Genomic DNA, 16057 nt, shown 5'->3' with positions numbered 1-16057 from the left:
TCACTTGCGTTAAATCGCATAACTGTGACAGTTCAGCAACTGAGCACAATCTGCTTCCATCTATTGTGTTATAGATGCACATAATTTTAAACTTTATCAGATCATCCCATTACCTATTTTGAAACAAATACACTCAATTAAGTCATTGAGTTTCCTCTTTCCAAAAAAAAACTTTTTACTAAAAACGTATTCATATTTTCAACAGCATGTAATGCAATACTCTGACAGCACTGCAATAGAGGTCTTCAGATTTAATATTACATCCTAACGTTTATATTCCATACTTACATTGAAATCACTTATCTAAACATGCTCACAAAAATGCTGGTGTAATTTGACATTACTGCTCAAATTAATTATTGGTTATACTGAACAAAATATAGATCACTGTAACCAGTACAGATATCACTTCAGAACATTTGAAACAAGAACAAATGGCTCAGACCCCCAAACACTTACTGCATAAGCAAAACAATGTCCTGCAGCTTACATTTTGAAGGTCAGGCATGTGGGAACACCTCTGAAAATAATTAAAAGTAAAAAGCATATTTAAAGATATCTGCATTTTAAGAAGTCCAAAGTGCATTAGAAAAGTCATTAAAAAAGTTTAAATCATCCATTACCAGTCTTTCAGTTTGAGGACAACATTATTACCCACCAGAGCAACAATCCAGCCTGCTACAAAAAGCCTGTTCACAGCTGATTAAACAGCCTTTGCAGGGGGCACTGGGAGACAGTCTGCTTATTTGGTTCTATTCAATTCAATTAAAGGACACTGTCTCATCAAATCTGTCTCAGGAAAACCAAACCTGAAAAGCAAACACCAATAATAACATCTCCAAAACATATTTTATTCTAAATTTAATTATTAATTCTTAATTAACAAAATCTTATTTTACATTTAGCACATGACCTCCTCTTTTAAATTATCCAACAAAAGAAAAAGGCATGTAATAGAACTGTCATTGTACGTTTGAAGCATTCAGCATGACTTAAGTTTGGCGAGCCTTACATGTACTGTAATCCTCTCATCCAGTTGGCCACTCTTAACTAAACAATTAATATCCAGATAAAATTTGAAGTTCAATTTTAATATAGTACATTGAATACAGTAACTTAAATAAAATTTTGACTTCAGGGATATTTAGACCCACCTCATTTTCTTTATCTTCACTTTAATAAGAGTAAATGTATTATAGCTTTAATTAATCCACAGTGAACATTTGGGATAGCCTCATTGCTTAGCAGCAAGGAATACTAGATGAGAATACTGATAAGAGTTGCTACTGAGAGTATCTTTGCAAATATAATGTGGAAAGCAAAATAAGTGTTCACTGATCAGTTTGAGATCCCAAAACACTAAGTGCGGTGAGAACTTTATCACACCTTCTGTCTGTACATTTAATTTACAGCAGGGAATCACCAAGAGTGAAGTCAGAGAGCTTGAGCCAAGGCTCTGGGAGAAAAAACAGACTGAACATTTTTAATAATGAGACTTGGAGCAGCCAACTGTAAGACTGAGTCTGAGCTCACTCACATGTCTAGATTTGTTCAGATTGTGCATATGCCACAGGAGGAGTCTGGATGCTTGACCTCTCACACTCATATGTTTTGACTTTTTTTTTAGTAAGGAATTACACAATATACACATTAATTTGACTATTGGATTAACTTAATTTTATTTATTTAAATATTGATGGTTTCAGAGGCCAGAATAGCACAGCAAAATGAAAAGATAAATTGATATTTTACATTCAGCACCTTGACAAAATCCTGTCACATCTGGGATTTATTTTTAAGCTGAAGTACCATTATACTGACCTTTCATTCCTCTCTGAAATGCTTGGTGCCCTCCAAGGTCCATTCTACCAGGGGTGCTTGCAAGGAATTTACATTTCAGATTTTTACTTCAACTCTCACCCAGTTCATAATTCTATGTCAAAAGATCATAACTTAATTACTTATTCCACATCAACCTAGAGTTGAATCACCATTGAATGATGGGCATCGTTATGAGCTAGCAACCTTCATTATAAAAATACATAACAACACTGAACCCAACCAGCAGTACTGCTCTGTGGACAGGAAGTGTGCACAGACATAAAAGCCTGGAATCTCCTGCAATGCCACAACCTGAAAGTTGGGGCCTATGCGGCAGCCTATGCCACATCCTTTGTGCCAAAGTCGTGTCATGCCCAAATTTCTTAAGCATCTCATCAGGATATGGTCAAAGGTAAGAATGGGTGGAAATCAACACAAGCAACTTGTGCGCAAAGAAAACACCAACACGTACCATTTCAATTCAGTATAGAGTCATGATGCACTGTCCTTCACAGCAGGAAGAACATGTGAAGACTGAGTTATTGATTCATCCTGTAACCAGATGGTGAAGTAGGAAACAAGATGCCAAAGTTTTACTTGATACTAGATTTATTACAGGCTTCATCATTAAAAATGTCTGCCCTTCTCCTCAACCAACCCATTATGGTTCTCCATGTCCCTTTTTATATGTTCTCAATGTAGTTCATGAATGCCAATCATTTGTATATTCTTAATGTTAATAATACACAAACAATATTTCAAAACAATTCAAAGAAAAAGAAAACTGTCCATATTCCATACACCACATCATAATAATCACATCTTTGAGACCATCCAAGTAATCTCTGTGCAAGCATTTACTGTGGCAAAACAATCCCACAGTTGAAGATTTGCAGCAACTTATTTCATTTTGGAAATTTTTGATATCCAGTATCTGTTTTATACTGGCAGGGTCATCCTTAATCTCTTTGCAGTCACTTTTTTGTCAAATATGCATTATCCCACAGGAAACAAATATCTTTGTAAGATTCAATTGGTAACGTATTCTCGATTCCCCATTGTGTAGATGTTGCCCAAAATATTTTGCAACTAAAATTCCATATCCCGTTGCTTCTAGAAAAACGGACATTTCCACAACCAAAGTCCTTTTAAACCATTTTTTTATTCAGCCAAGGGACAACATTTTTCATTTTCAACCACAGGGAATTTTATAAAACTAGCTCGACTGAAATGCCCAAACCCCACCCAGAAGATTGATATGAGTAACAGCACTAAAAGCAATACTAATTTCTCACCCATCTGGACCTGCAAGGCTGGAAACTTGAGAGGGCATTTCATCCCATTTAATGTTTTATTTGCCCTCCAAATCATCTTCAGTTAGGACACTTCATTGGAGTACTTCATTCTAAAACTCGCATCTCAACTTGGCTGAGCGCGTAGTCAATTCAACTGTTCAGTCATGATTCTTAACTACTTAATTTATTCTTTCAACGATAGTCTTTGTGATGACCTCACATGACTTATCTGCATACAGGTATCACTTTGATAAGATTGTTGATTCAAAGTTATTATCTGCACAGCCTATCCAAAGGCCCCTGAGCCTAGCTTCCAATCCTAAATTTCCTTTTAATCCTACTTAATACAAATTGTTCAAATTCCATAAGTCCTCCTGATAGAAAATAATTGCGATTCATTATTAAGGTGCCAGAGAGTTTTGCTTTGTGATACCAGTAGATCATTACTGGATCTCCTTTTTTTTTTCAGTTGAATCCAACCTACTTTTGACAAAGCAGCTAACTGACGCATGCCACATCCTTGACACATTATTTAACCCACAAACACATTTAAGGCAAAAATCCAGGCAAAGTTACGGAAGTTAAAGCTTTAGACATCTGGTCCAACATGATGCCTCTTTCTGAGATCCTAATGCCAATTAAACCTGAAGATGCAAAAATCTTAACAATCCAGCAATTTTAGTGTGAGCACTGAACAAGGAATGTCCAAACTAGCTTCTGAAATCCTTTCTATAATCCATTAAAGCCTATATTTTCCTCCACGGAATAAACATGTCTTTCAAAAACTCTGTCACAGGCATCAAATGAATACACCTTTTCATGAATACACCATATTTAACATGACAAATAACTGCCAGTCTTTACTAACTGGTTCATTCCCCATGGTAACACAAATACCAAAGTACAATTACCAACTTTTGTTTTTCAAATAGGACGTGGGCATTGCCGTCTGGACCAGCATTTAATGCCCATCCTTTGCAGCCCTTGATAAAGTGGTGAGCTGCTTTCATGAACCATGTTAAAAATCAGATTTCTCCAGTTTCCTCATTTCCCCTCTCCCCACCTTGTCTCAGTCAAATCCCTCGAACTCAGCACCGCCTTCCTAACCTGCAATCTTCTTCCTGACCTCTCCGCCCCCACCCCATTCCGGCCTATCATCCTCACCTTGACCTCCTTCCACCTATTGCATCTCCAACGCCCCTCCCCCAAGTCCCTCCTCCCTACCTTTTATCTTAGCCTGCTGGGCACACTTTCCTCATTCCTGAAGAAGGGCTTATGCCCGAAACATCGATTCTCCTGTTCGTTGGATGCTGCCTGACCTGCTGCACTTTTCCAGCAACACTTTCAGCTCTGATCTCCAGCATCTGCAGTCCTCACTTTCTCCATGTTAAAAATCACACAACACCAGGTTATAGTCCAACAGGTTTAGTTGGAAGTACAAGGTTTTGGAGCGCTGCTCCTTCATCAGAAAGCTTGTACTGTACTTCTAAATAAACCTGTTAGACTATAACCTGGTGTTGTGTGATTTTTAAACTTTATCCACCCCAGTCCAACACTGGCTCCTCCACATCATTCCTTGAACCACTGCAGTCCATTCAGTGTGGATTGATCCACAAAACTGTTATCTATAACATTTTCCAGTTGTGATCAAAGGTCGCTGACCTTAAGCATTGCTTGACTCTTTACACAGATGCCCCATGATCTGCTGAGTGATTCCGACATTCTGTTTATACTTGCGATTTTTGGCACCCAAATTGTTTTGTCTTTTGAATCATATATTCTCTCTTCTGTTAAAAGAAAGTTTAAATCACTCAACCATTCTTCGATGCACTTTAGGTGCAACACATTTAAGAACCTGAAAGTCAAGGAAGTATTTCAATTTTTAATGTTACTTGTTCAAAATGCATTCAACAAAGAGGTACAGTGCAAGTCTCTGAGGGGAATTTTTTTTAAAAACCCTAATAACATGCTGGAAAAATAACTATTTCCTGCTGTACATGAAAAACCATGACTATAACCTAAAGAAAGCCCCCGAGGAAGCACAACTATAGAAAATTTCATAGAGAGGTTCATATGCAAGGATGATGTTTCATTCATCTTTCAAGTCATAAAGGACCGAGCAAATTTGGATTCATTGCACTTGCATGTGTAACTCTCACTAAGTTCCACAATGTTTTTAGGTTGTCTGTGTATTTTTTCCCCACATTCCAATGTATTTCTGGGCACAATTATACAGGAAATTCCATTCCAAAGTTTTTACTATATCATGGATACCAAATCAGAACACATTTGAGTGTAGACTTTGTTATAATCAAGAAACTGAGACAGGGAATACATCATGGAGCACATTCCAACGGTGAACTTTCCGTGAAGGACCATAATCTAAAAAACACCTACCTCACTTGACTTAGTAAACTTAAGGATAAAAGGCTACGACAACGGATGAATGGGCACCGCACAACAATCAACTGTCAGGAGGGTTCCCTCCCAGTTGGGGAACACTTCAGTGGTCCAGGACATTCAGATTTGGACCTTCGGGTGACCATCCTCCAAGATGGACTTTGGGACAGGCAGCAGAGGAAAGTGGCCGAGCAGAGGCTGATAGCTAAGTTCGGTACCCCTCAACTGGGACCTTGGGTTCATGTCACATTACAGGTGGTGATCACCATTGCACTATACACACACACACACACACACACACACACACACACACACACACACACACACACACACACACTTTCTCACACTCACAACTCCTACCCCAGACAGACACACACAGACAGACAGACAAAGACCCACATGCGCACATATATTTTGTGTGGTGAACTTGTACTTGCAGAGTTATATTGCACTTTGCTCAAAAACTGCATACTCATGTAGAACTCTGAGCTCAAAAACTGCATGAATTTATGTAAAACTCTGTTATCTCACTTTTTAGATTAGAATCAATCTAAACATCAGGTCATAGACAGAGAACACAGGGGGCTAACACCTTCAACACATTGTCTAGCTATCACCATTGTTAATAGCTAACCCGAGAATGCAACTTTAAAAAAAAGGGTTTTGTGATTTACACATGAAAGAAGTGAAACTATCACTGTATTCTAACAGATGAAAGGCTTAAGAGACAATCAATTTTTCAATGTATAATTTCAGTTACATCACACTGCAAATTTTTGCTATAAATTCTGTGTTACAATCGAGCCCTCCACAATCACCCGATGAAGGAGCGGCGCTCCGAAAGCTAGTGCTTCCAATTAAACCTATTGGACTATAACCTGGTGTTGTATGATTTTTAACTTTGTACACCCCAGTCCAACACCGGCATTTCCAAATCATAAACTTAAGGACACATTGTGGCTTAGTTTTTATCCTGAGTACTACTATTAAATTCCAAATTGTGCTAAAGAACACTATTTTGCTTCACGGTTTATTTTGAAGTATAAAAGGTAATATTTTAGCAAAAATATTTCCATTCAAAGATACCCTATCTACTCAGCGTCTCTTTACTTAGAAAGTCACATAGCACAAGATCTCACCTGTTTTTTTTTGTACGGATCAAGACATAATGGGCTGCATTTTACAGTCCTTAGGTATGGTTTAGCAGGCTGCTGTGTATAAAATAGATATAGCCGTAAGCCCATTCCAGTACCTACTCACTCACTGTTACAGCAACTTCACTATGAGTGGGGAAGTAGTGAGAGGATCATTCACCTATGAGTCAATTCAGACCAAGCACCTTCAGCATCTTCCTCCCTCAATGCTAAAATGTTGACAGGAGGATAGATCAGAGTAACCACTCCACTCAACAGAACATGGCAGGGTGGTTCCTGCCATCTTCATGAGTCTCCTGTGACAATCTCCCTTCCTCCAAACTATGTCAAACCCCCAACCTCAGCATTTCCTCCACACTCCCCCCACCATGTTCATCACAACACCTCCCCCACACATCTCCCGACCTCCTTTGCCAAGGCCTGTCAGCCTGGCACCAACAAGGCCTTAAAGGTTCAATTGCTTCCTTCGAGAACTTGCTGCAGTGCCAACAATGGCCTCTTCAACCAGGCAGCTGTCAGCCATTTGATCAGCCAGCAACTATAGAGGCGGGATCTCCTCGCAAAGTGAGGTACAAATAGAGTCAGAGATGTACAGAATAGAAACAGACCCTTCGGTCCAACCCGTCCATGCCGACCAGATATCCCAACTCAATCTAGTCCCACCTGCCAGCACCCGGCCCATATCCCTCCAAACCCTTCCTATTCACATACCCATCCAAATTCCTCTTAAATGTTACAACTGTACCAGCCTCCACCACTTCCTCTGGCAGCTCATTCCATACACGCACCACCCTCTGTGGGAAAACATTGTCCCTTAGGTCCCTTTTATATCTTTCCCCTCTCACCTTAAACCAATGCCCTCTAGTTCTGGACTCTCCAAACCCAGGGAAAAGACTTGGCCTATTTACCCTATCCATGCGCCTCATAATTTTGTAAACCTCTATAAGGTCACCCCTCAGCCTCCGACGGTCCAGGGAAAACAGTCCCAGCCTGTTCAGCCTCTCCCTATAGCTCAAATCCTCCAACCCTGGCAACATCCTTGTAAATCTTTTCTGAACCCTTTCAAGTTTCACAACATCTTGCCAATAGGAAGGAGACCAGAATTGCATGCAATATACCAACAATGGCCTAACCAATGTCCTGTACAGCCGCAACATGACCTCCCAACTCCTGTACTCAATACTCTGACCAATAAAGGAAAGCATACCAAACGCCTTCTTCACTATCCTATCTATCTGTGACTCAATTTTCAAGGAGCTATGAACCTGCACTCCAAGGTCTCTATGTTCAGCAACACTCTCTAGGACCTTACCACTAAGTGTATAAGTCCAGCTAAGATTTGCTTTCCCAAAACACAGCACCTCGCATTTATCTGAATTAAACTCCATCTGCCACTTCTCAGCCCATTTGTCCATCTAGTCCAGATCCTGTTGTAATCTGAGGTAACCCTTTTCGCTGTCCACTACACCTCCAATTTTGGTGTCATCTGCAAACTTACTAACTGTATCTCTTATGCTTGCAGCCAAATCATTTATGCAAATGACAAAAAGTAGAGGACCCAGCACCGATCCTTGTGGCACTCCACTGGTCACAGGCCTCCAGTCTGAAAAACAATCCTCCACTACCATCGTCTGTCTTCTACTGTTGAGCCAGGTCTGTATCCAAATGGCTAGTTCTCCCTGTATTCAATGAGATCTAACCTTGCTAATCAGTCTCCCTTGGGGAACCTTGTCGAACGCCTTACTGAAGTCCATATAGATCACATCTACTGCTTTGCCCTCATCAATCCTCTTTGTTACTTCTTCAAAGTCTTCCCTTGAGCTAATTGACAATCTGTTGGATATCTAGGAAGTACAATTTGTAGAGTAGATGAGCTTGTGCCTGCCTTTTTATCATGTATAATATTGTTGCTCAGCTCAATACTGGATGGTTTGTCCATTTTATTCTGATATCTTTTTAAATACAAGTATGAGACAAATGAGTGGATTACTAGACCATTTCAGAGGGCAAATAAAATTCAAATACATTACAGTACTGAGTATAGAGATGCATGCTGAAGAGGCAAGTAAGTACACTTAGAGTCATAGAGATGTACAACACGGAAATAGACCCTTCAGTCAAATTTGTCCATGCCAACCAGATATCCTAATCTAATCTAGCCCCATTTGCTAGCACTTGGCCTACCATCTCTCTAAACCCTTTGTATTCATATACCCATCCAGATGCCTTTTAAATACTGCAATTGTACCAGTCTCCACTACTTTTTCTGGCAGCTCATTCCATACACGCACAACCACTTAAATAACATCTCTTAACAGGTTGAGTACCAATGGCAACAGCTTCATGGGCATCTTGACTGATTTTAGAATCCTAGAATCCTAGAATCCCTATGGTGTGGAAACAGGCCATTTGGCCCAAAAGTCCACACCAACCCTCTGAAGAGCATCCCACTCAGATCCATTCCCCTACGCTATCCCTGTAACCCTATATATTAGCATTTTAATTATCAAAGACGTTGTCAAAAAGCAGATTTCAAATTCCCAAGCCTCTATAATCGATTTGAACTCATCTCTATATTATCATTCCAGCCTCTGAATTACTAATTTAGTATCATAATGACTGCTTTACTGCATCCATCCATTGGGCTCAGCCACGAGTATATTGAAGACGGATCAATAGATTACTAGCTATTAAAAGATATCAAGCAATATGGGATTGAGAGAGAAAACAATGATGCTGTGCTAGAAGATCAGCTATGATTGAACTGAATGGCAGTGCAGGTTCAGTAGGCTGCTTGGCCTACTCCTGCTCCAACTTCCACTGTAGTACTAAAATAACTTTATCCCTCAATGTATATTTAGGCTTAAACAATACAAAATAGTGTTGTTTTTAATTTTCACAAGCCTTAAAATGATTATGTGGGGTCTAAGTAGATGAAAATTGACAGTCAAATTACAAATGCATACTAAGTGTCTCAAACGTCCATGTTTACAATCTGAGCAGATCAGTCTGATGCCGTTTTTTTATGAAAAACATACAAAATTACCTCAACTGTATTTGCAGAAAATTAAATATTTGTGTTGAAATAAAACTGAACAGTGTTACCTCAATGTGTGATTGTATTTAATTCGTTTCTTACTGAAAATGGTAAATCAGATAAAGCGTACCTATCCTAAGGACAGATTTAGAACCAAATAAGGTTTTAAGCCTCAGACAACACATCTGCCACAGACCCTGTAATATTTTCTGAGATAATACTTGCTCAGGTCGAAAGGAGGAGATTTGTATTAGGAATCTCCTCCTTCTGCTGATCCAATTAAAAACAGCAGGCTTGGTAAACACAAGCAATTTTATTCAGAACAGTCAGAAGGTTGGGTAAATGTTGCTGTTCATCATGTTGATGGATGTCAGCAATGGAAGATAACATTTTTTAGCTATCTGCATTGAGCATTCAGATGAAGTAATCTAACAAAATCTCCGAAGCATTTTCCTAAACTTCAAAGCAAAGCATTACCCCTCTCGCACCAGTGTGTTCATTGCCTCCCCACCCCCACTTTTGTACTAGTCAAGATGTTACTTCAGATCATAAAATATTTATAACTGTCATACATGTCGACAGTTACAACGATAAATTGGACAACAGATGCTGACAATTCAAATACAAATTTAGCTCAGTTAGTACATAACCCTCACCCTATTACCTATCAAAGTTGGAGGTTAAAATTTCTCTTTGAGGAAAAAGATACACTGACATTTCAGTGCTGTTTTGAGGAAGTGATGTATGGTCAGAAATGTCAAGTTTTGGTTAAAAGTTGAAGCAATGCTACGGCTGAGCCTGAAATATCAAAAAGCATTTTTTTTGCATAGCAAGGAGCCCTTCCATTGTCCTCGCCAACATTCTTTCCTCAGCCACGTGACCAGGACTGAAGAAAATAACCAATTGTTGATATTATTTACTCTTCGCAGGACTTCAGTGAACACAGTTGGCTGAAGAAAATTTCCAACACAAAATGATCATATATTGCCTGTGAAACACAGACATACTGTATCTAGGTGCTATTAAAAAGCAAGTTCTCTCAGTGTCCAGCAAAGTACATTTGTATTATTTGCTACTGATTGGTTTTGCAGGCTAGTCTGTCGGATCATAACTTACTTTAAATCTCTCATGTTTGAATCGTGATAATATTGCAAACTGTCATCCTCCTCATGCTGCCACTGTCTAATGTTCAGCTCCATTTACCAGCTTATTCTCTTCACCATGGAGCTGACTTCATCATTTTCATTTATTGTGGCTCCTCCATTGTTTTGTCTGCTTTCTATTTTTAATTACCTTCAATATCCATTACCCATAATATCGATACGGTCTGAACAAAGTGACATTTGACTTTCAATTCCTCAAAGTTGCTTCCAATCTTTTAAAATGGAATTAAAATCCAAAACTTGCCTTTTATTTCCATCAACCATTGGCATTCCTTATGCTCAATTGGGTCTATAGTTAAGTGGATCTCCTACATTATTTGTACTGCAAGCAATGCCTCAAAAGCAACTGTAGTGTCTCAGCTGCAGACCAAGTCCAACTCTGTCCAAGACTTGAATACTGTTCCCATTTCTAACAGTTCCAGAAGGGATGCAAGAAAAGCTGGCCATCCAAGAAGCAGATAGACTGAGTAACCTGCCTGTTTATTAACTCTTGTATGTTAAGTTGCCTGAAACTTTTCCTTATTGTTCAAAGCAAGCTAGAAGTCTATCCTTCTATATTTCACGATATCCGCTAAGTTAATATTGAGTTGCTTCTCTATTTATTTCCTAGGATCTCAATGTCGACAATTAGCTGGTGCTGATTTTAAGGCTGCTGCATCATTTTAGGTCTAGATGTTTCCTATGAAATTCTTCAGCATTTTTCATCATCTCAACAGTCCTGGACAAGTTACTGATCTATTATTACATCTGGATAAATATTATCCTCCACATAATCACTGCAAGACAAACTATAATGCAAATGATGATTGAACTTCCTCTGTGATTAACACAATGTCACTTAAAAGTTATAGATTACCAAGAATGTATTTGTATTGTAAACCTCCTTGTAAGTGGATGTATACCATTCAGAATAAGTAAGCATGTCAATAATGGAATCATTTGTTTTTCCTTTCAGAAGCAGTAAATATTGAAATATGTCAACCCTTGCATCGACAGTTCCAGTAATACTACTTAGCTCACAACCATGTAAATTCATAAATTGACATCTGAAATCATACGCCAGTTTATTTATATCAGTCACACACGTATAAACATTCAGAAACAGTGTTTGTTTATAGCACAGTTTTAAATGCCCTTAGTTTCTCCCAGCTTAGTGAGGTTCAACACCTATCCATCAAAATAAATGTCATTCAGCAGTGGCCAGGTGCTGTGGGAAATGACCCTCATTGCCCTGGGATGAAGAAGTCTGTTATGTGGCGTTGGTTCATCTGTAAACTACCAGCTTCCCAGACGACTGAACTATCCTAGCTATTCCAAACATCCAGCAGTACTGCCGCTGAACCAACGCCATGTTATGCAAATAAGAGGACTTTCTCTTGTAAAAGAAAGGGATCTGTCCTGTTGGTCGCTTATGAAACGTTGTTTCTTGGTTTAAAAAGTCAATGAGTCATATAGTGTGTTCCAACAAAACCATCGACGTCCAACTGAAACAGTAAGTTAAACTTTAGCTGCAGCACCCGGTTCCTTTTAATGTGGTTTCGTCGCCCTGTCGGTCAATCAAGAGCCATTCATCACCTCAGGAGGGAGCGAGGCTGGTGGAGAACTGAGATTCCGAATAAACGGCGAGTACAGCTTTCCAATGGACTCACACAGGCGACAGGGAGCTGCGAATGACAATGCTCCAATCTGGATACAATGTGTCCCATCCCTTTCATTGTCCAACACATGAAATACAAGGCGCCGCCGCCAGGAGGAATTCCCTCTCTGCGCTGCTGGCTTTGTCCTGTTCCCTCCCATCCCAAACACAAAACCGAGATAGAAGCTCCGCTGTAAGCTCATTGCGATACCAGAAGTGAATGTGAACACAAACCTCTGATCCTTCATGTTACTCATTTTAAACAAAAGGAAAAAATAAACCTTCCATTTTTCAATTATGTTTTGAGTGTGTAACCGCCAACCTCTATCCTCCGAGAGCTTGCATTTTTACCATGATGTTCCTACTCCATATCCTGGTCCTAGTGCCCATCATCCCCCCCCCACATCCCTCCCCCCGCTAACAACACGACCACATTTACTATTTGAAATTCCTGCCCCCACTTTGTTTACCTCTCAGTGGTCTATTGTCACAGCAATACACACCGTCCAAGGACAACAAGCGTCCGAACATCTTTTTTGGGGAAATGTCATGGAACTCTTTAGTTTCGAAGTGATAAATAGCCTAACCAACATAAACTCAGAGCATAGATTCTCCAACTTTTTTTTGTTTTGGCTGGTGTAACATTTCGACACGTTAATATTTCATCACATTTGCACCTGTACCAACATTAACCCTGTAAACATGGCCATCTCAGAGCCACAGTCACAAAGTACAAACCGGACTGGGAATTTCTTTCATTGGGGAATGCAGGAAGTAGCTGGCTTGCATACAGTCAACCGATAATGATTAGTCAATCGAACAAAAAACATCAGAGAATTTCACATTTTAAAAGGTGCCTTAACGCTGTACGGTGCTCCACAATGGAATGAACCTGGATAGAAATTGAAAGGGTCATGTCACCTCACAGTACTGAACTGTTTGTATTCCCAACCTGAAATGAAACAGACTCTCGCACGGGTCTAAAGAGAACAGGCTGGAGGTCTCTCTAACTCACCTCAGCAAGCTGGACAGTGGAATGGAGCTCGATCCACTTCCTAGTAATCCCTTTTTGCCACTTAGCAATTTTTCCACCACCGCTACATTCCCAATGCGAGCGGCGTCCAGAAGTTCCTGCTCTTTCCCCATCATACAGCCAGAGCGGAGGGGGGTCAGAGGATTAAATAGTACAAATTCCAGTCAGCAACGCGTGCTCAGCGGCGTCAAGAGCCGAGCATCATCCCCACAGAGCGCCGCTCGGTAAATTCATGGAGGCTAACACTCCAAAGGAGGGGTGGGCGAGCCAGGCACACGGAGGGGAGAGGAGGGGGATTCGGCTCCACCACCCTCGGCTCTGGTTGTGTCAGCCAGAGCCTCCCGCTCTCCCCCTGTATCTCCAGCACAGAGAGAGAGAGAGACAGAGGAAAGAAGTGGGGGGGAAGCAGAGGCAGCGAAAGAGCGAACAGTCCCACCCCCTCCTCACACAGAGCCAGCCCCGCCGGCCTGTCAATCAGAGCAGGGCGTGAACTGCGGTTTCCCCGAGCCCGAGCCTCACAGGCGGCGGCAGCAGCAGCAGTCGAGGCAGCGCTGAGTGACAGGGGAACAGGGTCTGGGACCCTCTCTTTTCACACCCCCTCCCCTTCCACAGGCGAAGTTGTGTGGCTCTGTAGGCTAATGGGGTCGCGCAGGTAACGTCTAGTTGTGTTTTGTCTCACATTACCGTGGAATTGAACTACCAGCCGCTCTCTCAGTAATAATTACACGTAGAAGTTGGGTCAGTTATTTTTTTAAGGTGTGTTCTTTCAGTGAACCTCCTCAGGGCAGAAGGGCGGGCCAGGCACGGCAACACAACAATAACTGAACCATGCCCCTGACAGCTGGCTGTGGGGAGTTCTGCGAGCCCAGCTCACTCAGGTTTATTTTTATTTTCATAAATGACCATCACACTGTCCCTACACTATCGCCTGTGCTTCTACCTGTCCTTAGTTAGAAAAATTAAATCCACCTGATTCTTTGTCTGCATACAGTTTGATGGTTTCACCTTATTGTTTGCTCTTTGAAGAGAACACTGGGTGTTTTGTCACATTGTGTCTTTCCAACTCGGCGATATTTGTATAATTTATTGTAGGTATTATAGCAATTGCTGGATGAGACCTCATACGATTTTTTTTGCTTTACAATCTGTATCTGTTCTTGTATCGAAATATAAAGTATCAAGACAATTGAAAGCATTCACAAGTACTGATGTGTAAACGATCAATGTTTCTTAAGTTAACAACATGCCTCTAATTGTCAACTTGGCTCCGTTTTGAGGATCCGCTTTATTTATCGATATCCTTTAAACCCAATCAGATCAGTTGAAGGCCTGTACTTAACTCTAACGTAGCCAATCAGATCAGTGGATTATCCCCTTTTTTAAAAAAGTAGATTAATCAAACGTTCCACTCGTGTTGTGCTCACTCTGTGTCTGTAGTATCAATCCCATTATGTTAAAAACAGAAGAATGCTGAAAATGCATAGATGTATCAGCACGTAAAAGAAAACCGTTCAGAATTGTGACTTTTTTAAAAATCTCATCCCTACTGCTTTGTTTCAGTGATGTCAGTAATTGTAACAGGGAGTTTCTTCCATCAACACGCCCCTCCACCTAGAAAACACTCCCGCCTGTCACTCGAATAAAAGCAAAGTTCTTTAGGATACTGGCGTGCCAACAGAGATTGCTGGAGAAACTCGGCAGATCTGACAGCAAATGCGAAGGAGAGATCGTATTTCGAATCTGATGCTGAGTTTCTGCAGCATTTTGTGTGTTTTTCCCACCTGACACTGTCTTCCTACAGCCCAGAAAGGAGACACAGTCAAGGGAACTCGATTAGTGCTGTGAATGCAGAAAATGTTGACAGGTGTGTGTGGCAAAACTGGTGCTCCGGTTATACATGAAATGGATCCAGGTCTGAAGTGACTTCATGTTAAATTCACGATACATGTGATGCTTTCAGAAGGGATTATGATGGAGTACAGTGCACAGGAAAATGCAGCCAATTGTCTAAGACCTTTATATTTTTGCAGAGAAGCGTTTCCAAAATCCACTCGGAAAGTATCAGTGCTTTCGATGTGCCCATCTCATACCGTGGAATTGAATTACCAGCCGCGCTCTCAGTAATAATTACACGTAGAAGTTGGGTCAGTTATTTTTTTAAGGTGTGTTCTTTCTAAGGTGGGGTGAATTGTACTTTCTACACTCCAATATATCCCACCGACAAAGGAATGAGAGCACAACGACTAATGCTGCAGGTTACATTAAAAGCCCCATTTCAGACTAACCTTCGTCTGAGAATTCTTAAATACAAAGTTGTCAGTTCATAGAGTCATAGAGATGCACAGCACTGAAACAGACCCTTCGGCCCAACTCATCCACGCCGACCAGATATCCCAACCCAATCTAGATCCACCTGCCAGCACCTGGCCCATATCCCTCCAAACCCTTCCTATGCATATACCCATCCAGATGCCTTTTGAATGTTGCAGTTGTACCAGCCTCCACAACTTCCTCTGGT

At 40.6% G+C, this 16057-nt stretch overlaps 1 protein-coding gene across 14 annotated transcripts in view; it reads right to left on the bottom strand.

Moving 5' to 3' along the window:
- anks1b (ankyrin repeat and sterile alpha motif domain containing 1B) overlaps nt 1-13941 on the bottom strand; it is an 818433-nt gene extending 804492 nt beyond the window's left edge. For 8 of the 14 annotated variants that reach the window (XR_015761150.1, XR_015761151.1, XM_043713626.2 and 5 more), the window contains exon 1: nt 13522-13941. Coding sequence is in view for 12 of the 14 variants with exons in the window: in XM_043713626.2 (XP_043569561.1) it covers nt 13522-13655 (134 nt within the window). In the remaining 2 variants the exon portion in view is untranslated. The remainder of the gene's footprint in view (nt 1-13521) is intronic. The other 6 variants (XM_043713633.2, XM_043713629.2, XM_043713640.2 and 3 more) reach the window with 2 other exon arrangements.
- Nucleotides 13942-16057: the final 2116 nt, after the last annotated feature.

The sequence above is a fragment of the Chiloscyllium plagiosum genome, unplaced genomic scaffold, assembly GCF_037043375.1.
Source record: "Chiloscyllium plagiosum isolate Xiang-an unplaced genomic scaffold, Cpla_swu_hap1 HiC_scaffold_23, whole genome shotgun sequence".
In the NCBI taxonomy this organism is placed as follows: Eukaryota; Metazoa; Chordata; class Chondrichthyes; order Orectolobiformes; family Hemiscylliidae; genus Chiloscyllium; species Chiloscyllium plagiosum.
The sequence above is the reverse complement of the archived record's forward strand: the minus strand, read 5'-3'. Positions and strand labels throughout refer to the sequence as shown.